This window comes from Ochlerotatus camptorhynchus, unplaced genomic scaffold, assembly GCF_037179485.1.
Source record: "Ochlerotatus camptorhynchus isolate MF236.1 unplaced genomic scaffold, CSIRO-AGI_Acam_v1.1 ptg000105l, whole genome shotgun sequence".
NCBI classification, from domain to species: domain Eukaryota; kingdom Metazoa; phylum Arthropoda; class Insecta; order Diptera; family Culicidae; genus Ochlerotatus; species Ochlerotatus camptorhynchus.
Genome location: NW_027040595.1, coordinates 2,305,741 through 2,330,098, shown reverse-complemented (window position 1 = coordinate 2,330,098; position 24,358 = coordinate 2,305,741). Strand labels below are relative to the sequence as shown.

The following is a 24,358-nucleotide window of genomic DNA, read 5'->3' as shown; positions in this document are numbered from 1 at the left end:
CAATAGAAGCAAAAGTTGTGCTACGTAATAATGCCAAACAGTTAGAGCTAAATCATGGTGTACAAATTGCACGATTTTGATGAGATGAGGAATGATTTTGCCGCCTTTGGATCAACACTTTGGGAAATTAGAGTATGTAGGGGAAATGTCTCTAATGTTGGCCTATGGATCTAAGATGGGCTCATCGCTAAAAATCTGCTATTTATCAATTTTATCTAGATGAACGCGTCATTGGGTCGTTAATAATGGATATTTTTGGTTGCTATTGAACATTTAATCGATTGCTGAATTTATGTATGGGCCCAAATTAGGGACACTTAGGCCGACAATACCTGCATTTCCCCTACTTTAAAGAGAATCTGTCTTTTAACAACTTGGTACGCTACATACCGGATGCGATTTTAAATTAGCGATCAATATGTGTCTTATCTAGCATTGGGCGATCTTGAGGCAAAAATCGATCTTAGTGAATCGATTCATTTTTTTTAAAATAATCGATTCACCGATTTAATCAATCATTTTGAACATTAGCGGTTTCTTTCTCCACCTGGCTGAGTTGGTACTCCTCTGCAGCGGCGCGTCCCCTTCGGTGCTTGCCCTGCAAGAGGTCAACAACGTGACGGTGGACCAGATGAACAGAACACTAGACGGCCAATATACCTGGTCCATCAAAAAAGGGTCCAACCTCCAAAAATCCGTTGCTATAGAAGTTCGTAAGGAAATCCCTCACCGAATCGTTGATCTGGATACCGACCTCCCAATCGTCGGCATTCAGATCCAGAATCCAATTAGCATCTCCATCGCCTGTGCCTATCTGCCCTGCAAAAGGCTGCCCAGCCTGGACAACCAGGTTCGCAGAATACTTGATCAGCTACCGGAACCCAAGGTGTTTATAGGGGACCTGAACGGCCACCACCCGGCCTGGGGTTGCCCACGAGCGGACCCTAGAGGCGTCACCCTCTGCGATATTTTCAAGCAGGAAGATCTGGTCATTTTAAATGATGGTGGCCCAACGTTTTTCAACGGTCGTTCTCTGGCGGGCAAAGTGCCCTGGTCGATTAACCCGGATCTGTGCGGTAGCGACCACTATCCAGTACAGATTCGATTATCCGCCGCATCGCCCCCAGAAAACACCCGAAGACCGCGGTGGCGCTACGGGCAAGCTGATTGGGAGGGTTTTCAGCACACGTACCGAGCCCTCGCACAGAACCAGGAACCCACGACCATCCCGGAAATCATCTATAAAGCCGCTAGCACCAGTATACCAAAAACTGGCTGTGTCCCCGGGCGGAAGGCTGGTGGAACGACGAAACCAAAAGGGCAGTAAAAGCCAGGCGAAAAGCACTCCGGAAGCTCAAACGATCCAGCAAGAGAAGAGGTCCTCTTGAACTATCGCCAGCAGCATAACAAATGCCGACAGGAGATCCGGACGGCGAAACAAAATTGCTGGTCGGACTTTCTGGAGAGTATCAACGCCGAGCAAACGTCAGCGGAGTTATGGAGTCGCATCAACACCCTTAGCCGTAAGCGGCGATCATCTCCGCTTCAGATTCGATCAGACACCGTCACCATCACTTATCCAACTGTCGTAGCAGACGAACTGGGCAAATACTTCGCCAAACTATCCGGCATCTCAGAGTACAGCGAAAGCTTCCGACAGCGAGTCCGCCCCTCTCTCTCCTCTGTGTCTACCTTCGGAATTCCTCCAGACAACGACGACCTACCGATCAACAGCCCACTCTCCTGGGAAGAACTCGTGTTCTCTCTCAGTCGGAGCAACGGGAACTCGGCTGTACTGGACGAAATCGGCTACCCGGTGCTAAAGCACCTTCCACCCGAAGGCAAAACGAAACTTCTCGACCTCTACAACCAACTCTGGACCGCTGAAGGATACCCGGGAAACTGGAGAGAAAGCCTCGTAATAACCGTTCCCGAAAACCAATTTCGGGACCAAAGACATCACTGGGTTCCGTCCCATTGCACTGACCTGCTGCATGGCGAAAGTCCTGGAACGGATAGTCAACAGGAGGTTGAAGCAATATCTTGAGGCCAAGGGGCTGCTTGACCATCGGCAGCACGCCTTCAGGCAAGGGTATGGCACCTCCACCTACTTCGCCACTCTTGGGGAAGTCCTGAAAGAGGCGCGTCTCGCTGGACATCTCCAAGGCGTTCAACCGAACATGGACACCGGCTTTATTGAAGAAGCTTGCTGATTGGGGCCTGAAAGGACATATCCTTCACTTCGTCCGGAACTTTCTGACCGACCGATCTTTTCGGGTTTCGGTTGGAAACGTGCAATCCGGAAGTTTCAGTGAGGAAACCGGAGTGCCACAGGGTTCGGTGATCGCGGTCACCCTCTTCCTGGTGGCCATAAATGGGGTCTTTGACCAACTACCCAAAAACGTTTACATCTTCGTCTACGCGGATGACGTCCTCATTGTAACGGTGGGTCCCACCCTGCAGAGGACGAACCTGAGAGCGCAAGCGGCAGTCTCCTCGGTGGTCAGATGGGCTGACTCTGTTGGTTTCCAGCTTTCCGCTGGCAAGAGCGTGCGCTGCCATATATGTACCACCAGTTGATAATTTAAAAAAAAAACACATTGTTTTAGCTGAAATGAGTATTTGCAACCTTGATTGAGAGTGGTCTGCTTCTGTCGACAGCCGAGTGAATACTGATCAATAATATGTTGTTAATTACGATTTTGAAAAAATGGCTCTATTGAAGTAAGACCGTCACCCTATTTGGAGTGCTGGGTATAAGGGCAGCTCTCAAATATTCTAGGAATCTAGATGTGATCTGAAATTGCACCAGGATTTTTAAGAGAGTCTGTGAACATAAAGGGAAATGGAATCAAAATATAAATTTGCTTGTCACAAATTCACATTCTTCTCAATATCGGATATGTTTGAGATTAAGATTGGGCTACTCATGCAGAGTAACTGTTTTGAACAATGCAAATCAATTCAACTACTGTGCAAAAATTTAACTAACCAATTAAGTAGAATAATTATGAATCAAGTTCTATGCGCATACCTACAGGCGTGTATAAGGTTAGCGAGCCAGAGACGACAGAGCACTGATGAATTCTGATTTCTAATAAACAGTAATTAACAACATAACCTATTCAAACCTTGCTACCACACAATCCCTATTCAAAACTGTCTAGACATGGACTCTGTGTGGAAGATATAAGGGGTTGTTCATAAACTACGTAGACAGTTTTTTTGGGATCCTTGACCCCCCCCCCCTTGCGTACACTGAAAATGTATTTTCGTTATTTCTGTGAAAACCGTTTCGTAAAAATTAATATCTTTCATAAATGGTACGAAACATTCGCTTTTCCTGTCATCTGGCGCAATGCCAATATTACGCCTTATTCGTATAATATACAAATTAATCTTCGTACAATCAAACCAACAACTGCGCTTATTGTCTCCTAAAGTGCTGATTGTGTGTTGGAGATGGTATACTTCTTTTTTTTAATATTGTCGGTTTCACCAATACATGTAAGCTACCACAATAAATGAAATTACTGGTCGCGCTGGTTTTATGTCAGAGAAAAAAAAAATACATACAAGCAGCAGAAAAAGTAAACGAAATCGAATTACCGTTCCATGAGTGCTTCTAATTTGCCATTAGCTTCAACAATTCTCGTAGCACAGATAGAGCGATGGAAAAAGCACAGATCTGACGATCGCAAGGTTCATAATTCGAGTCCGGTCTGAAGCCTACTTTTATCTTTTTGTCATGTTCATTCCTTCTAATGATGAAGTTATTTTTACCCATCCTCACTAACACACACCACATTTTTCGGTTTCCACAATCAACACTTGTTGCCCGCTAGTTGGGTGTAGCGATAGCGAGTGTGAAAGTTCTAACGAAAACTAGCTTCATACAATGTACAAATCAATTTCGTTGCAGATAACAACGAATAACTTCGTAGAACAAACGAGCGATTTAGTTGTATAAACGAAATTTTATATTCAGTGTAGACAATTGTCCATACAAAAATTTTAAAATTTGTATAGGCCGTGGATAATTGGCAGCCCCCCCCCCCCCTGTCTACGTAGTTTATGAACAGCCCCTAATCAAATTAGCTCTCTATTATTTTATGTTATTAATTTTTACGAAACGGTTTTCACAGAAATAACGAAAATACATTTTCAGTGTAAGGTACGCTACGAGATCAGTTACCCACGACAGTATATATGTAATATTTTGTCCAAAACTAAGAAGCATTTTCTGGAATAAAGCCTCCAGTGGGTGACTTTTGGTGAAAGCAACGATTGGCTAAACATCAACACTAAACAGTTATGCCGTTTTATATTATACTAGCTGAGTGTGCCCGGCCTTGCTCGGGATTCAATATTAGCTTGAGTTTATGCACCGATTAAAAAAAGAAGCATGTTATATTGTACGTAGCCCCTCCTCAACTCTTATCTAAGGGGTTACCCTCTACGACCATCTCCTTATACCTCCACATGTCAAATTTGGTTCCATTTGCTTGATTAGTTCTCGAGTAATGCAGACATTTCTGTTTTTTGTATGGAAGCCCCCTTACAGAGGGGGAGTAGTCTCGAACCATCATAAGAACCTTTCCCGGCACCAAAAACCTCTGCATACACATTTTCACGCCGATCGGTTCTGTAGTTTGCGAGTCTATAAGGGTTAGACAGACAGACAGCCAGACAGACAGAAATTAATTTTTATATAGGGGAAATGGATGTAATGTCGGCCTAAATGCTTCTAATTTGGGCCTATACATAAATTCAGCAATCGACCAAATTTTCAATAGTGACCAAAAATATCCATTAGTACCGTCCCAATGACGCGTAGGCACAGATAAATTATATTCCAACTCTTTACTGTAATAAGCCTGTTGGCCCTGAAAAAGGCCGATTTGTTGTCAAAGTTTGTGATGATTTAACCTCCGTAACCGTACAGAGTGCGTCTGTCGCTTCAAAACGTAGGCGGCATCCATAGCCGCTAACGCTTGTCGTGTTCAGAGTAGGTGACAGTATCACGGATCACATTTTCCAGGAATACCTTCAGCAAACCTCGTGTTTTCTTGTAGATCAGACCGGAGAAACGTTTGACACCGCCACGGAGAGCCAGGCGACGTATCGCGGTTATCACGAAGAACCTTGCGATGAAGCTTGGCGCCTCCTTTACCAAGACTTTTCTCTCATTTGCCACGACCATTCATTGTTGCCTGTTGGGTAGAAGAATAGATTACCTTCTGCTGCCTGCTCACCACGCCGTCGAAAATGAGTTGAGCAGAATGATGTGCAACCAAGTGGTACTCTATTATGACGACTGGGTTTGGGAAGAACGTTTATTTCATGAAAACAGTGATAAAATTATCACTTTTTATTTGTTAAAGGGTTTTAGACCGAGAAAAGAAAGGACAACTATCCGCGAAGGTGGCCACAGGTCGAGCGAGGGTTATCGTTTCTATCAAAAGGAAGATTCGGGTGAATCTAGTGCGTTCAATAAGAAAAATGGCAAAAGAACACGGGATCAGTGACTTTACGGCACGGAAGTACGTAAAGGAAGATTGCGAGGCGAAGTCAAAGGCATATCAAATTCCAGAACCGACCGGTATATTAGTTCTCTTCCGGTAAAAGACGTGGCCGACGAGCACAAGAACGTGTATCTCACCAAACATCCTGCTAGCGTTATGGTGTTTGAATTGGTGGCTTCCGATGGCAAAAAATGGACCTGGTGTTCATTCCAGAAGGCGACTAGGTCAACACGGAGGTCTACATCAGGATTTTAAGTAACTATGTTCTTCCGTGGCTCAAATAACAGTACGGTCCGAAGCCAAATGTTGTATTTCAACAAGATGGGGCTCTGTGCCAAACCTCAAACCGCACTCAGAAGTGGTTGCAGGAACATCTTCCGTTCTGGCAAAGGATATGTGGCCGCCATGCAGCCCGATCTTAATCCGCTGGATTACTCAATATGGCGCGTCATGAAAGCCAAGGCCTGTTCTAAACGCCACCCGAGTACAGCAAGCCTCAGACAAACATTGACCCGTACCTGGAGAGAAATGGATCCAGACTACATTATTAGAACCTGCCGTGCATTCCGGAAGCGTGTGGAGGCCATAATTGCAGCAAATGGTAACTCGATCAATAATTAACAAAGTTTGAGACTCTGAGAAACATCCCCCCTTTGAATAAATAAAAAAAAGTCGAAAACGAAATTTTTGAGAATTTTTTTTTAGTTTTGACTTTGCTCAATGGTGCAAACATTATCACGCATACGGTACATTGAACAATGCTTGATAATACCACTTTTTCAATCGTTTCTTGTGTCTTTAGTCGGCAGTATTGCTATGGATGCATAGAAATATTTCTGATCAATTGGTGATAAAATTATTAAAATTGGTCCAGGGGCAGCTGAGTTATTAATGTTCAAAATCTTTCATAATTTTGTTACATGTTCCATTTCCGGTTTTCACAAAGTGTACCCCCATATAGAAATCGCAGACGTAGTACTACGGCAGAAAATTAAGATAAAAAAAAGTTCAGTAGTAATCATATGGTATACCTAGGATTAGTATTCGGAAAATCTTTATAAATTCTCATTCAAAGAATAAATTTGCATGTGACCGAAGAAGTCGTCTCCACTCTAATCGATCCATGGCCACACGTTTTCAAGCTCGTAGTATGCAAAGGGGCCACTGGTCACCTAGATTAACATATCGCAACCCGTGAAGCGATTTTCAGTCCCATGTTCCGAGTTTCAAATCGTACTCCTTATTTCGTCGCATAGGTCTGTACCGATTGTTCCGTTCCGTATTTCTTTCTTCGGTATGTATATCTCTGTTTATATCCCACGCGGGCACTAGGACGGTGATCAGCCGCTCCTAACATGGAGAAAAGACGCCGTTTTGAGTCGCACCTCCATATTTTTTTTGCTTTATTTAGGAGATTTTTAGCCGTAGGCTAGTTTATCTCCGCACCTCAATGGTGAGCTCGGCGCTCGGGTTTGGTGGAGCATTTCCTCTATCACCGTACTATGTTTACCGCCCCAGTGTTCGCGTCGCACCTTATCACTTTGCTATTGCCGGACTGACAACATTGCCCAGGCTACGCCACCTAGCTTTGTATATGTCTCAACTGGTAGCCTTTTGTTATGATTTGACTCGGAAAGGTAGGTGAGGTAGGAACTTGCGAAAACCAAAACTAAAGGGTGTACCGTTAAAAATCAACACACACTCAAATAGCTCAAATTTTTGAAACGTTAGGTAAAATTAATTGAAATTTTTCGTAGACATACTTTAATGTGTATTGTTCACACTATATGAGCTGATTTCATGAGGTGCGCAAAAGTTTTCAAAGTGGCGACGAAAAAAATATATCTCATAATGACAAAATGACATGCGATCAACGAGCCGAATGATAACGATATGTCAGCAATGGCGAGCAATAAAGATATAATTTTCTTTCTTTTTTCATGACAAACGGACTTCGCTAATATAGCTCGCTCTGGTCGGTTGGAGGAAACAACCAAATTGTTGGCAAGCTGCTTCACGAAGGAACGCCGAAGATGATACACGTGTGTTAATGGGATTTTTTTGTTATGTCTTTTCTCGATTCCAATCAAGCTATGTCCTCAATCTGTATATTGTTACAAAGTAGACAAGCAATGTATCCTTGTCCTTCTATCTCATATCAAGCTATATTACAGATATAGTTTATCGTGATAGTAGTAGCAAGCGTTTTGGCTTTTTCGTTTATTGCTTTATGTCTTTGAATTCACTGCTCTCGTTATAAAGAAGAAGTCAACACCAAGAAAAAGATATTACTTTTGATCATTCCAGTTTGAGTACTCAAATTGCGTCTTAGTTTGATCTAAATATTTTACTCATCATATTGCTATTTTGACCTTTAGCCCCTTCGACTTTTTGATTTTTCAACCTTTTGTTCCTTCGATTTTTTGATCCTTCAACCTTTTTCGCCTTCAAACTTTTGTCCCACCAGAATTAATTCAACCTTTTGTCTCTTCGACTTTTTGTGTCTTCGCCTTTTTGTTTCTTCGACCTGTTGATGGGTTTTGGTCCAAAAAGTCAGAAACTGGTCACTTTCCTGGGGTCCTTGGAACATGATCGGATGCGGCCAATGTGGTCTTCTTCTTCTAGGCTTTTGTTAATTCCTAATGGCTAGGCTATCTGAGGCCTCCTTTTGAATGGTTTTGAAACTAAATTATCAGCATTTGTTCAGCTAGTGATAATTATTGCTCAAACAACCAATTAAACAAATTCATTCCAATAGCTGATCGAGTCACTCCATGCCGTTTTAAGATATTCTAATGGCTCAATTTTCTCTAATTTATTCCTCTTCATCATTCCATATGTTGAAACCGACAAGTTGCACCACAATCTGGTGTTGCGAAGGCTACAATTATGATAACTTCATTGTTAACACCCCATTCATAATGCCGTCTAGCTGCCGTCAAACCGTTTCACGTCATTTATTTTAGCGCACCACTCCAGCCATTAGAGCCAACGAAGGAAAACTTGTGTCAAGAAAGAAAATATTACATCTATGCAGACTCGCAACAGGGGACAAGGAAATGCCGAGTCAGTTGGTACTGGGCCGGCGATGCACACTCTCACGTTTTGAGCACGCATGCAAATAGTGCCATTTATGCAGATTTAACAGACAAGAAGAAGACGATGCATCGCTTGAAAATAAAGCCTATGAGCACTTGCTCATGAATCCAGATATGCAACGACAACGAGTTTCTTCCTGGAGTCAAATTTCAACTGGCGTGTGACGTACCTTTGTAATGTAACCTAATACCAAGTTTTGCTTTTCGATAGGTTTGACCTACTTTCTCAATTACCGTCGTGTCTCGCCATCGAGTAACCAGTCAAGAGAATTGTTGCCAATCTTAAGGTCAAACCATTCCTCAGAAGGGTAATTGCAGAGTTGCTATCAAGCAGCGATCGTTGAAATTCAAGGTTCATAAAATTAAGAAAAACTAGGTTATCAACATCACACGGATTTGCCCGGAGTGAGTCAGTAGGCCAGCAGGATAGGTAATTCTGGTCATGTACCTATGACCAGTTCCTGAACGGTTAACAGTAAATAATGCTGCACGCTACTCGCGGTACTTAATAAATCTACATTTCGCGTTCATCCTCCAGGGGGAGAAAGACCAGCCCAATACACGAAAACATTCATTCTACCAGGCTTCCCTTCTGTTCCCTGGCTGGTCCGGGCACACCAAGCTCAGCATCACTGGACTCTGGTGTGCAATCGCCAGACCTACTTTTCATACCGGTCCAGTGCACCTGAGTTCTGGATTGCAGCATAAGCTTCGCTACCAGTAATTACATAATGAAGAAAAAGCTGCTTGCCTTCCAATGAGCAGAAAAATGCATCACTTTTTCCTCTCCATGGTATCATAACGATGATGATGATCCTATTATTAATAGCAGCAATTTAATGTTCCTACCTTTGTTTTTTGTTTCTTTCCAGTCAAGATCATCAATATTCCGCGGCGTTATACTATGTCTCTGTCTGAACCTGACCTACGCCAATGTGGCCCGCTTCCCTCGCGAACTGCAACATCATGGGTCGGCCTTCCTCGTGCCCTACGTCATACTACTGCTCCTGGTTGGGCTGCCGGTCGTCCTGCTGGAGATCTCGCTGGGGCAGTTCCTCGGCCAGGGGTCGGCGCATATGTGGCGTGCGGCGCCCTTTCTTAAGGGTAAGTACCGGAACCAGTTTAAGCTTAATCTTTTGTGTTTACAATATTGGAATTAACATCGAGTTTCGATACAAAAGGTTTGAGGTCTTTACAGCGACACTTGATGATTGAAAAAGTGGAGTTGTTTCAAATGATTCATGGCATAGCATACCTCACACACTCAATATTTCCATTCTTTTCAACTTTTTGTTGGTTGGTTGTCTTTTTTAAAGAGACCCATCTCCACTTCCTCGCATTGACGCTCTTACACGAGCTTGGCTTTTGTTTCAGGAAATATATTTGTTAAAAGTCCATAAAGGTTGGTTTCATGAATATTTTTTTAATTTCTGTAGAACGATTTCTAAAGTAGAGAATAGCGTAACCACTTAATTTTAATATTTTTACCACCATTGGAAAACAAATTGTGAGCTGCTCCTAATTTTTCTTTTGACATTTTCTGGATTTTTCGTTTTTTTTACCCAGAAGCAAATTCATCAGCTGATTTCATCGAAAGCTTCTTCCAGCAGTCGTTTTGGTTTCCACGGTAGCTTCTGTTGACTTCTGCTGCACGCTTATCCCAAAGCACTAATTTTTTATATTGATTTATTTGATAATGCTCAATGGAATTAACTTTACAAAGCCGAGGATTTTTGTTCACTATACAAAATATTGTAAAACGAGGATCAAAAGGTACAACACAATAAACATTGAAAAATCTGCTTTAACAACATTCAACATCAGCTTCAGAAACTGACAACATATTGGTGCCCCCAGCTCCAGCAACAATCGATCCAACGTCATCTCAGGCTTCTCACTACGGTCACGCCAGCCGCTGTTGGTCGAAGAATTTTCGGAGCTGTTGCAACGTCACCTCCACCGGCGTTCAACTTTTCCGTTGGTTGGAATGCTGCTAGTGGGAGACCTACATACATAATAGCTGCAGTCGAGGATCCCTTTGCAATTCCCAACGGGCCGCTGATATTTGACTTAGGAACTGGAGGTGGTGAAATGTATCCCTCGGGCAATCCCGGATGGCCCGCGGTGTATTTTCCAATTGTATTATTTGTATAAACAAACTTTTTTCTGAGACGATTGAAAAAAATTTGGATTTTCGGGGCTCAAATAAATTTTTTTTTTGCTTCTGTGGCTATCGTTTTTGACTTAGTCCGCATTTTCGGAAATCACCATCATTTTACGCCGTTCGTATTCCTATTGTCCTCGACGTGGTCTTCCTCACCATGGTTATTTGTTAGTTCCTTTTCCTACACAGATGTTGGCACATGCATTACGATTTATCAGCTCTTGTCAATGTAGTCCAAAGGTGTTTTGCAACATCACAGTGACATGACACATTTGAGCCATAAGAGATACTAGATGTTCGCAACAAACATTTACAGTAACAACTTGATCCAGTTGGTTGCAAAACGAAGTTCGGAAACTTTTAGATTCATACAAATTTTGCAAATAGGTTCTTCATCACATATTGGTTTGTCGACTTATTAGTAACATCTCGAAACAGTTGCTCAACAGCTACAAAAACATATCATTCACACTCTGTTGTAACCAAGTTTCAAGAAACATAATGTTTTACGGAACTCTCATTCAACAAATACAACACAAGCTAGATTTGTTGCTCAAGTGTTTCATATTTACAATATCACGTAGCATATAACTTCACACCAATTTGAGTGTAACATGTTTGCACCTCCCATTTGATGCATGATTTGAGAGGTCATCCAAGATCCGAGCAGTATGTTGAAACAATTGAGTTTCATTATTGAGACCTGAAGTAAATCAAGCAACAAACTTGAAACAGTTTAGTATCAAGATGTATTTCTCGTACCATTTAAAAGAATTCTGGGCAACTTAAATAAAAACCCAAGAAATTTACAATGTTTTCTGTGTTGCTTGCGCCATTTCCATACAGTCTATCACGCTTCACGCTCACTAGATTCTACTCATTCTTTATTCCACACTAACCCTATCTACTACAACGCTCAGCTGTCTGTTTTACTCAATTCAACGTTCATGGAAGAAAATAGAAGCAATGAGAATAAGAACCAAATCAGTGCGGCTAGCACAAGCTAATGCTCGTTTCTGATGTTGTTTGCGTGTGAGTGAGTAGTAAATGCAAAATGAAACGCCATGCTTAGTAGAGTTGATAATAGAGCTTATTTAATCGGCCAGCGCACACTACTGCACCATTTAAATCGAACGAGTGCAAGCAAGAGGGAAACAGATTAGTGGTGAAACAAACCGTTCATTCATTCATGTGTGCTGGATAGAGAAAGACTATCAAACGTCAAAAAGGTCTATAGAAGAGTTACGCAGACGAAAACCAAAATCTACCTATCGAACTGTCAAACCTGTTGCGTGGGAAGTATTGTTATCGAAACTAGAGGATTTTCCACAACCCAAGTGAAGTCATCGGAAATGTTAACAAAAACAAAGGTTGCCAAAACAAAAAAAAACTGCTCATTGATCAGCATCAGTGTTGCCAGTTTTACTCTGCGTTACTCTTCTATTATCAACTCTGATGCTTGGAAGGAAACTGGATTACCTTTTCAGAAAACAAAATACACACTGAAAAAAATATCGCATAAAAAATAAAAACATAAAAAATAATACAAATCAATCACAAAAAAGGTACATTTTTAAGATTTTTATTTTATGTTTTTGGGAAGCTTATCAAAAATGGACACAACGGACAAACGGTTTTTCACAAATAATTTTAATTTTTTGTCCAGAATATGATGATTATTGCGTAAAAACAGTTCAAATTTTTACTAAAAGTTTATGTTGTATATTTAAGGTATATTTTGAAGAGTCCATTGTGTCCATTATAGAAAATTTAGCATTTTTGAAAGCTTGCGCATAAGATAAATAAATTTACTTAATTGCTATTGAAGTTTTGACCCATTTTCTTCATTGTTTGACAAAAAGTTGTGAATTTTTCATAATGCTTTTTTTTTTTTTAATGCAATCCAGTTTCCTATAACTCTTAGGCGTCATTTCGATAACATAAGCCGTTTTTGTGCTATGGTCTATTGAAAACTATCGAATATGCTATATATTTGGCCTGAGTTTGGTATAAATAAAAGTTTATTTAAGTTTCAAACACTTTTTGTATTTTTGACGCAAGATTACTAAAATAAAATATGCGTATATTTTTTCAGAAATTTATTAAGTTTTCTTATAACTTTGTCTAGGACATCATATCGATTGGAAGTGATGTGTTTGAGTAATGATTTGTTAGAATATATCGAATACGCCATACGATATTCAAAATGGCCGAGTTTCAGCTCAAATGTGAATGATTGACCATAATACACAATATTGCAAAGTTTCATGCAAATCGGATAAGATCGAGTATGAAAATAATTTATTTTGAGCTACTTGCATTTTTGCTTTTGCTGTATGTTGCGACAACTTTCTGTAATAAGCTAATCCACGCCAAATAGCGGAAAAAAACGAATTTCAAATTCTACATCTCAGAATTCCATCAAACTTCGCACAATTGTTCGCTAGTGTTTGTGCCGAAATTGGGCCATTTGGACTCCCGCTTAGGTTTTATAGCACGAAGGCTCATCTAATCTAAATGTTGTGTGGAACTTAGTTGTACACTAAGAAAATTTCAAAGATTGTTTTTATGTGTCCCACACACGATTTTTTGCATTGTGATCAATAAATAATATCTATGTGTCGGACACATACTTAATACTGTGTGACCACACATACTATTGATTTGACGCATAAATTTCATGTGTACTTTTGAGTGGATTCTGTTTATGTGTGGTCACATGAAAATCATGTGGAATTTCACATGGAAACTCATCAATAAAAATGTGTTGAATTTTTCGAGTGTAGGAAACGGAAATTTTCAGAGAAAAAAAACTGTAAAAAAACATCACACTAACACACATGCAATGGAACATACTCACACTAGAGTCGGTGTATAATGAGTCACGCCAAGAGAAAAACAGTTGAACTCGAATCACGGTTTTCGAAAGATTCCCTTTCTTTTCACTTGGCAACAGAGAACTTCTACATCAACTTCAAATGACTTCTAGCGAGAAAAAATAGCGGCTGTAGTAAATCATCAATCATTTGTGATTTAGTCAAATTATCTCAATCAAAAATAGTAGAAATTCTCATAAGTGATCGTTGCCAAACGTATCCCATGACAATTTATTGCTCACTGCGTGTTTATGATCATTTCAGGCATAACATTTGATAACAGCACAAAAGCATTTGTAAACAAACATTCTAAGGCCCTCTACACGTGAACCAAAGTACGCCCACGCCAACCAATACCACTTTCGGAAAGGTCATAGTTGTCCCTATCCGATGATGTTGTTGGTTTGCGTCGGCGTGCTTTGGTTCACGTGTAAAAGACCTTAGAAAGTTTGTTTACAAATGCTTTTGTGCCGTTATCAAATGTTATGCCTGATTTCTTCGATTATATTTTATATTTTACTATTTTACGTGGACCTTTCATAGCATCGTAATGTTTGTTTACTTTGCACGATAGGTAGCCGGTTTGACAGCTCAATAGGTAGACTAGGCTTCACTCTTGGCGTGACTCATTATAGAGATTGCTGACGTTTATCGTACGCACACTACGTCACGTATACGTATACGCAAAATGTTTTCATCGGGAAAAAAAAACTTCATAGCAGAAAATTTTCCCGATGAAAACAAATCACTGACACAATCATACTTTAGCAATCTCTATACATCGACTCTAACTCACACAAGTAAAGAGAAAGTCTCGAATCGAAGATACAGTGTAGCACACAAAAATTGATACCGTTTGCAGTGAGTTAATTACTATACCCAAGTAACACACAAAACATCTTTCTGAAAAAGAATTAGAGTGACATGTTGTATAAATGTATTATAAGTGATGCAGAAAACACCCCATGCTTTATTTGAGGTTTATAGATGTTATCTTCATACTTCCTAGAGTTCAACATGTTCCAAAATAGTTTTCTTCTGCTTTTATCTTTTAATGTTATTTAAACGTGCATCTTACTGCTTTAATACCACTGTAAAACTTGTCGTATGCAAAATCAATCTTAGTTGAAATTATAATGCTTTTGAAGAGATTCTGTACTTTCCAGATTAACGTGGACATTCACGGCGCCATATTGAACCGGACTGTCTCTTCATGCACTGATTGACAGTTTCTTATGAGGTTTTCGAAGGTTTGTTATAAAGAAAGTTGAAAACACTTTGTTATGACATCTCACAAATTAATGCAACTGAAAAGGTGCAGGATGTCTTATAACTAGTTGAAATACTTTTAAATAACACTCTGATAATTAAATGTACGCATTGTTGCTTACAAAACTTCTTTATGACGGATCGAAGGCATGTTGCACGAGAATATAATTATTCATGCCATAGTAGTTTTACTAAACAATGGAGGCGAACCAGCCCAAGGCTGAAAGCCTCCCTAATAAAGATAAATAATAATAATAATAATTTTACTAAACAATATCTATTTAAAATTTCTCACAAACAAAGTGAGTGCCATGATTAGTTGGACAACCAAATGTTGTCAGTTACTAAACTTCAGTGATGGGAAAAACACCGGTACGGATTTCTAAATCATAACCAATGTGCTGATCCGTTGTACCGAGTGTTTAGTGCTGCTGTCGGTTCGGTTTGGTAGTTGCAAGCAACACCGCACCGTGTTCACCAGTTCGCTGCACACGGTGTGGTTCTGATTTTCCAGTACCGGTATTCGTGTTCACCAGGATGATGTTTTGAATTCAAGAACCGATCCGGTACTGTTGTATGTTTATGTGCGTGGTGCGCATTATTCAGATTTGCCAGTGATGGCAGATAGCTTAACAGAATTTGTATTTTATGAATAACATTATACAGTGTCAACACCGACAAACCGACATGAATGATCATACAAATTACAAAGAAATTTCTGATCAAAGCTCAAAACTGACATCTGCCGCAGTATTCGCGGAAATTATTTATCCTAGCCACGAACACGCCTACAAAATTTACGAGTTGGTTCGTGTCTAATCTATTTTTGGACAAATTATTTTTATCTAGATAAAACATTTCTATGGTTTTGACAGATGGGATCGCTGTACATTTGAATTGGCCGCTGTGGATTCTCGATCAAGAGTTAAGTTTCAGTTTCATGTCGGTTTGTCGGTGGTGTCAAGTCTAAATAGCGATTTTTGAATACAGAAAAACTGTGAATTCAAATGTATTACGCAATGTGGGTATTTCCAGAATCGGGGTGACGTGGAGACCGGAAATCGTCAACCAACGCCATCTTGAAATCCAAGATGGCGGCTTCCGGTTATAGAAAAAATTGAAACACTGTCAAATACCTTTCAATATGGGTATTTTCGGAATCAGGATAAAGTCAATTTCTGACTCCATTTGGAAAACTGGGAAATACTATCAAATATCCTTCAATATGGGAATATTTGGAATCAGGATGACGTATATATACCGGATATCAATTTCTGACGCCATATTGAAATCCAAGATGGCGGCTTCCGGTTATTAAAAAAAAACTGGGAAATACTAGTAAATACCCTTCAACATGGGTATTTTCGGAATCTGGAAGACTTATACAGACCTGATATCATTGGCAGACGACATCTTGAAATCCAATATGGCGGTTTCAGGATTAAAAAAAAACTGGGAAATACTGTCAAATACCCTTCAATGATGGTATTTTTGGAATCGGGATGACGTCTAGAGACCGGAAATCAATGTCAGATGCCATCTTGAAATCCAATGTGGCGGCTTCCGGTTGCAAAAAAACTAGGAAATTCTGTCAAATGCCCTTCAGTATGGGTATTTATAGAATCTGAACGACGTAGAGACCGGATATATAGAAAGATGTATTTTTGGAATCGGAACGACGTAGAGACCGGAAATATAAAGAAATACTGTGCAACATCCTTTGACATGGGTATTTTCGGAATTGGAGTGTCATATTGACTGAAAGTTCTCTATTTGTGGATGTATTGTTAATTGTCGTCTTTATTATATATCAAATATTAGTGGTCAAATATCCGTTGTCATCGATCTTATCTCATTACTCTAGTTGAAAAGATAAGCATTCAATTTTACAAACAACACGTTAACCAGGTTGACGTCGGTTAGTCTTGATCGCCTGTTTGATAGTATTTCCCAGTTTTCCTACAACCGAAAGCCACCATCTTGGATTTCAGAATGGCGTCAGACATTGATTTCCGGTCATCCCAATTCCAAAAATACTCATATTGAAGTATATTTGACAGTATATGCCACTTTGACTATATGATTAGTATTACTTCTGCGTGAAGTCAACGATTTACATAGTTGAAGATGCTAATTTCAAATAACAGGCTAAAGTGATTTTTATACGATAGATGGAGGAGATGAAAGTCTAGATTTGATAGTTCCGTTATAGTACGGCAGTGTGAAAATTGCATATAGATAGTAGATAGCGAGCTAGGACAAATTTAAAGGAAGGTACAAATCGGTTTTTTCATCTCTCTTTACCAAACTCCCCCTTTAGAGAGGCATGGTGAGGGGTGTGTCCTCCCCCGCCAATGGTAATATAAAAGCATTAAAATGCTTTCTTTCAATTTCATAAAAATTTATAAACGATTTAATAATATTTAATTTAGAAGCAAATTAAAACAGTAACTCAAATCAAGCTAAATTTTCATTATTCCGAGAAGATTTAATGTTGCATAAATTTTATAAAAAAAATGCATATTTTGATTATTTTTTCGCAGGGACGTATCAGATTTTGTAAACATGTATTTGATCGTCGATTTGACGTAACTGGTAGCTCCCCTACACATGCTAACACTTCCATCAGATAACGGAAATGTTCCCCTATCTGATAGTGGTGCGTGGTATGCGTGGACGAGCTACATACCAGTTACGCCAAACCGACGATCAAATGCATTGTTTACAAAAGCTGATACGCCCATTCGAAAAAGTAATCGAGAATATGGTTAAGTTGTCTGCATACCTGCGACTACCAGTGCACAGTGGTCCAGAATGCAGATTTAGGTGGAATGATATGTTTTGAGCCTAAAATTGAAACTTAAGACTAAAAGTCTCTTGTACAAAGTTGTTCCTTATAGTTAGGCCCTCATTTTTATGACAATGAATTCTAGGGTGGTTGGTTCCTATTATCATTAAAATCAAAAATCTAACTTTTTTGTTTGAATAAATTAAGGTATACATTCTTGGGAAAAGTTATAGCTGAGCTAATTTCAAACAACTTTGTTGGAAATAATTTTTTTGTATCCCTTAAATTGGCCAATTTAGAGCTATGTTCTTGAATTGAGTTAGGGTGGCTCTTAAAAAAAACAGTTGTTTTGCTTTAGTTTTCTTATTTCGCATTTCTCAGCAAAGGTGTCTTTAAATTACTTTTAGATCTTAAAAAGGCGCAAATTTTTGCTGCACAAAGCTTGTCAATATCTTTCGCCGATGAAGAGTTATTGACGTTTTTATACTAATAATATGCACTTTTCAAATGTTAATATCTCTGGTTGGGGGAAACAAAAAAAAATTTTTTTTACGGCATTTGAAAGAGCGTATATTATTCTCAATAATATGAAAAAATTGGAGGTATGTTATTTTTTAAACTCGTATTAAATCAATTTGAATTTATTAATATTTTTACTATATTTGGCCATATCTTTTTTATTAGAAGAGATACAGGCAACAAATTCAGCTATAAAACATTCATCTTAAAGAGTTTTAAAAGTCTCTAGAAGATGACTTTGATTAGAAATTTGAATAATTTTAAATTGATTTTATACGAGTTAAAAAAAAAAATAATATACCTCAATTTTTTTTCAAATTATTGTACAGGGTTGCTTCCACTCACTTGCTATAAAACAATTTTTATCGGAATTATGAAATCATCAGATGATATAATGATATGTTGTACTCGTAAGTAACAAGAAGAGGGTGTAAAGTATGTGTTTGACTCATAAAACCTGTTAATTTCGCTTTCAGAGCGTCACAATCAGCGTTCTTATGATTCGCGAGCGTTCACTCAGAGTGAGCGCTCACAAATCGTTAAATCGCTGCTTGTGACGCACTGAAAGCAATATTGACAGGTTTTATGCGTCAAATACATACTACACGACCTTTTCTTGTAACTTACAAGTACTAATTATCATTAGAACATCTACTGTTTTCATAATTTGGATAAACATTTTTTTTTATAGCAAGTGAGTGGAAGTAACCCTGATTATTGAGAATAACATACGCCGTAAAATAACTTTTTTTTTTTGTTTGTCCTAACCAGAGATATTAACATTTGAAAAGTGCATATTTTTAGTATAAAAACGTCAATAACTCTTGATCGGCGAATGATATTGACAAGCTTTGTGCAGCAAAAATTTGCGCCTTTTTAAGATCTAAAAGTAATTTGAAGACACCTTTGCTGAGCAGGGTTGCTTCTACTCACTTGCTATAAAAACATATTTTTCGGAATTATGCAAACATTAGATGATATAATGATATGTTGTACTAGTAAGTAACGAGAAGAGGGTGTAAAGTATGTGTTTGACTCATAAAACCTGTCAATTTCGCTTTCAGAGCGTCACAATAAGCGATCTTATGATTCGTGAGCGTTCACTCAGAGTGAGCACTCACGAGTCGTAAAATCGCTGATTATGACGCATTGAAAGCAGCATTGACAAATTTTATGTGTCAAACACATACTTCACGTCCTCATCTTGTAACTTACAAGTACTAATTATCACTATACCATCTCATGATTTCATAATTCTGAAAAACATTTTTTTATAGCAAGTGAGTGGAAGTAACCCTGTTGCTGAGAAATTCTAAATAAGAAAACTAGAGCAAAACAACTAGTTTTTTAAGAGCCACCCTAACTCAATTCCAGAAAATAGCTCTAAATCGGCCAATTTATGAGATACAAAAAAGTTATTTGCAACAAATTGCTTAAAATTAGCTCAGCTATAACTTTGCCGAAGAATATATACCAAAATTTATTCAAACAAAAAGTTAGACTTCTGATTTTAATGATAACCCTAGAATTCATTGTCATAAAAATGAGGGCCTAATTATAAGGAACAATTTTGTAAAAGAGACTTTAAGTCTAAAGTTTCAATTTCAGGCTCAAAACATATCATTCCACCTAAATCTGCATTCTGAACCACTGTGCAGTGGGTCACGAATGACCCATAGATTGATAAACGCTGCTCTAAAATATTCCTCCCTCATTCTTCTCCTCCCACAGGTGCCAGCTTGGTCGGACGAATCGCCTCTTGGCTGGCGGCGATCTGGACCTCGATGCATTCGGTGATTGCGCTACTGTACGTCGGAATGTTGTCATTCAAATCTGTGCCATTTAGAGAGTGTAATAAGGCCGTAACGATCAACCAGCAGTCCATTCATGTGAGTCATTCGAAGTTTGAGTCTTTGTTTTGTTGGCTCATGAATTTCAGTTTTTTATCTCCCATGTCCGATTTGTCATTTATTTACGTTTTTTTTTTCTTCGTGGTTTTTGCCCCGCAGGACGGCTACGATGTGGAACCCAATAGCGGACAGGAGTGTTTGAAGTAAGTGTGTAATTAATATTCGATGCCAGTACGTATGCATGATTTCGAAAATATTTCCTTTCTTGCAGACTAACATTTCTACGTCCAGTGTGGCGAAGTTCCCTCTACTTCGGACTGCTAGCGTTGAGTTTGATTCTTTTATGGGTCATTTCGATGGTGTGGTAAGTGTGGAATCACTTTCTCCTGCTAGTTTGAATTTTCAATCAAATGTCATTTCAGCACACACAGTGCGAAAATCAACCGACGATCAATATATCTATTTGGATTTTTGGCGTTGATATTGCTGATCTTTGAAACGGGCTGGGAAGTAACGAAAGCCATCAACGACGAGTACCTACCTGGGCTGTGGCCATTTTATCCGGAATCATTCGCTGATAGCACACTGTGGTTCAACGCACTAGTGCAAGTCATCTACTCGCTAAACATTGGCATCGGAGCCATACCGGTCATTACCGGGAAGTTTCTGTACAAAGGAGATGCCATAAAGTAATTGATCTCTAGTCTTTTTAAGAATCTACCTAACAAATATGCTCCATTCATTTTCAGAACATCTTTCGTCTACATATTCTTCAACATCCTCATCACTACGATCGCCGTGGTCTTCTACGTATTTCAATTCCACAACACTGCGAATGACCCCCATCTGCTGTATCCGGAGCTGACACCGCTGACAGCCATTTACGACAGGGCCGTAACGGTTCACGAACTGGATCAGCTCATTCAGCGAGTGATCCCCGCCCTAGCTTATGGGCTACTGTTCATCTCCTCGATCGTGTCCGTAACGATCTACATCTACACCTCGACTCGCATGATTCGGAAACATCCAAACTATACCGTGTGTCTAGCTGGCCTAGTTGTCGCAATAGCTGGACTATTGTGCCCGAACTACATCTTCCCGCGGATACTCGACACACGAATCATTGGATCGTTGATCGTTTGTGCGATGATTTTCGAAATCATTCTGATAATATGGGTGTATGGATCGAAAAATTTGTACACGGATCTGGAGTTCTCGCTTGGGCGACCCGTGCTAAAAGCATGGCTGTTTATCTGGGGGATCATTCCGGTGCTATTGATAGCGATCCTGTCCTGGTGGACCATTACATACTTCGATAACGACCTGTTGATCGATTACTTCCCCAAGTGGTTGCCGGTGGTATTCAGTTTGGGTGTCATTATGCTCCTGGCATGCGTGGAGATCAGCAAACAGGTAGATTACAACATACTCAGCATGATCCATGGGGCTACAAAGCCCTCGAAAGATTGGGGACCTGCTGATCCGTTGGTTCGGCATGCTTGGAAACAATGGAAGTCGGTCTGTGAAGATACCGGAGAACGAGACTTCACACTGAGGCGGCGCGGTACCAAGGACTACACCAACTCCATAAAAAAGGGCCAGTATTCTCACTCTAACAAGTATGGATCATCCAATAAGAATCTTTCAACCGCCGGTAGCAACTCACCCAACTACAGTGGGTCCGTCTTCGGGGACTCTGCCATCGAAGAGGACATCAGTGTAGACAAATTCCCACAGTACAAGCAACAACACTCGGTATACAGCGTCGATTCCAACAATGACAAGTCGCCGCACACTTCCTCCAGTTCGCGGAAATCTTCCCACACTACTGACAAACGAACACCAAGCGAACGAAGCCAAGCTGGGCTGATCAGCTCCAGGAAAACCTCCGACAATAGCTTCACGTCTCGAATCGAAATTATGGCCGATGACCATGCCTACCGAGGTGCAATCGTACGCAATCCACTGGCCAAGGCGGATGCAGCTCAAAATTTCAAAAACAACCATAACCACCTGGCTCCACCGGTGCCGGTGCATCACATCGTCCCTAAGACGAACCAACAGGCAACGAAGCCACAGAACCTGAACCAAAATGGCCATTCAAAGAACCCCTACCCGGAGGAGGGATACAACCGTGATATCTACATCAGCAATGGTCAACCGGATCATATCTGTTGGCGCAAATTTTCTGTCAACTCCGAAGAATATTCTACAGAGCTTTAAACACAGTGAACCGAATTTTTAGCTAGACTTTTCTCTTCGGGTCTTAATTTGAGAAAAAGCAATTTGTTGATTTTTTTTTTTTTTGTAAATATTAGTTTAAAAAGCGACGAGCTTAGAATTTCATCCTGCTATGCCTCTATGCAGTTATAGGAAAATTAGTGAACATATGTATCATATAGGACCGTGGTAGTTGCGGGAAAGGCCAAACTTATTTATTAAAATCAAACTGGAACCTAAAAGCGAATCTAGTATCAACGTATTTTTTAAAGGTACTTCAACTCTCTCTTCCTATTGAATACATACAATATATAAGATCTTTGTTGGTGACCATACAGTACACTCCTTAGTGCAGTTTGTAAGTACGTACTTAAATACATTCCCTAAGTTCGTGTTAGGGTTGAATAGGACTGATTTATAGATGATATTTGTTTTTTTTTTTCTTTAAAATATTGTAAAAAAAAATCTAACTCGACTTTAATGTTAGCTGTTTGAAACGAATATAGAGCAGTGTAGCAAAACGCATCCATCGATAGAATGAGCACCAGTTGTTAAAGTTCAGCCAGATTTGACAGTTTGTTTGCGAAATCAGTCTCGCCTAAACAAACTTTCAGATGCGTTTTGGATCAATTTGCGACAGGAACTGATCCTGTTCTTATTGGACAATTCATCGAGTGGCAAGTCACTTCTACCGAATAATTGGTTGGATCTAAACTGGTTGAATAGGCTAATAATATATTGATAATGTAAATATGCAATGAATCAATAAAGTCAAACGATTAAACAGAGCTACGGGATACAAGTTATTTGATGATGACAATAAATAAACCCCAGTGAGACTAGTTTCGCGGGTCTCAAATATCAAGCATTTCAAACACAAAATTTCGCTCAACTATCTTGTCAGCCACTTCTTAGATGGGAAATGGCCGAATATCAGTTATCATTGTACTGTTCGGTGCACTAATCAGTAATGGTCCGGAATTACCAAGCCAGTGGGTTCGATTCCCGGTTCGGTCGAGGAAAACACGCGGTAAGCGTGATAACTTCTCACCCCAGCAGGCCTGGATTCAATCCCAGTCGGCACCGCCAGGATGTTCTGAGGCATCACATCTCTGATCACGCCTTCCTTCGGAAGGGAAGTAAAGCCGTTAGTCCCCGGTTCATGAGTTGATGAGTCGATAGGTGTGGAAGCTGCCTCTCTGGCGTCGGTAGCATTGGTGCTCAGCACGGAAAACAAATCAAGGGAAAAAAAGGTCAAAATGAACATTTATTGAATATACAACCATTTCCCCATAATCACCAGCATGTTAAAAGTTTTCCTAGGCAGGGGAAAACAGGCTGTGCTCAGAGAAAATATATTTACTCCGAGTAATATAGACATACTCAATATTACTCAAAGTTGGTCTAAGTGGTCTTAAAATAATCGTCAGGATCTTTAAAGATTTCAGTGGAAAATAACAACAAGTTGTGATAAATTATCGGGTTCTTGATAAACGGGTGTTCAATAAAAAATGAGAATTTTTTCAGTCATATAGCTAGTATAAAAAATTGTTTTCAACGAATTAAGTATTTTTTATTAAAAACATAATGTTTATTCTTCAAAAAAACGTCATTGAATATTGGAGAAGGGGCCCTGGTCAGCCATACGACGCAACTTAGTCGCGATGCTCTCACAAGAGCGCTGGACGGCACTGAAATCATTCTCATTTTTTTATTGAACACCCGTTATAATACAAATAATAAACTTTATTACTATCCAACGAAAAATTTAAGCTGCAGATCAGCTTATAAAGGCTAAAATAAGAAGCACAATCCCATTTTTCTCCGTTCAAGCCGTTCTGCAACTAAAAGCATTTACTGAGTGAACCATGACTTAATACCTACACGATATGTAGTACAAATTGTATGATATACTTTGGAACTAATGGATGAAGCACAGACAAACAGACATAATACTCACAAGCTGTTCATGGAACAAGCATTTAACGGTCAATTTAAAAGTATCGAATGTGGCGCACAAAGTTAATTTCCTTGCATTTGACGTTTAAA

The 24,358-nt window shown here is 39.6% G+C and overlaps 1 protein-coding gene across 5 annotated transcripts in view; it reads left to right on the top strand.

Annotated features, from left to right (window-relative positions):
• LOC135699301 (sodium- and chloride-dependent neutral and basic amino acid transporter B(0+)-like) overlaps positions 1–23,088 on the top strand; it is a 377,984-nt gene extending 354,896 nt beyond the window's left edge. For all 5 annotated transcript variants that reach the window (XM_065219538.1, XM_065219540.1, XM_065219539.1 and 2 more), the window contains 6 exons: positions 9,496–9,727; positions 19,971–20,128; positions 20,249–20,292; positions 20,361–20,453; positions 20,512–20,778; positions 20,839–23,088. In XM_065219538.1, coding sequence (XP_065075610.1) covers positions 9,496–9,727; positions 19,971–20,128; positions 20,249–20,292; positions 20,361–20,453; positions 20,512–20,778; positions 20,839–22,312 — 2,268 coding nt within the window. In that variant the 3' untranslated portion in view covers positions 22,313–23,088. The remainder of the gene's footprint in view (positions 1–9,495; positions 9,728–19,970; positions 20,129–20,248; positions 20,293–20,360; positions 20,454–20,511; positions 20,779–20,838) is intronic.
• The last annotated feature ends 1,270 nt before the right edge of the window (positions 23,089–24,358 follow it).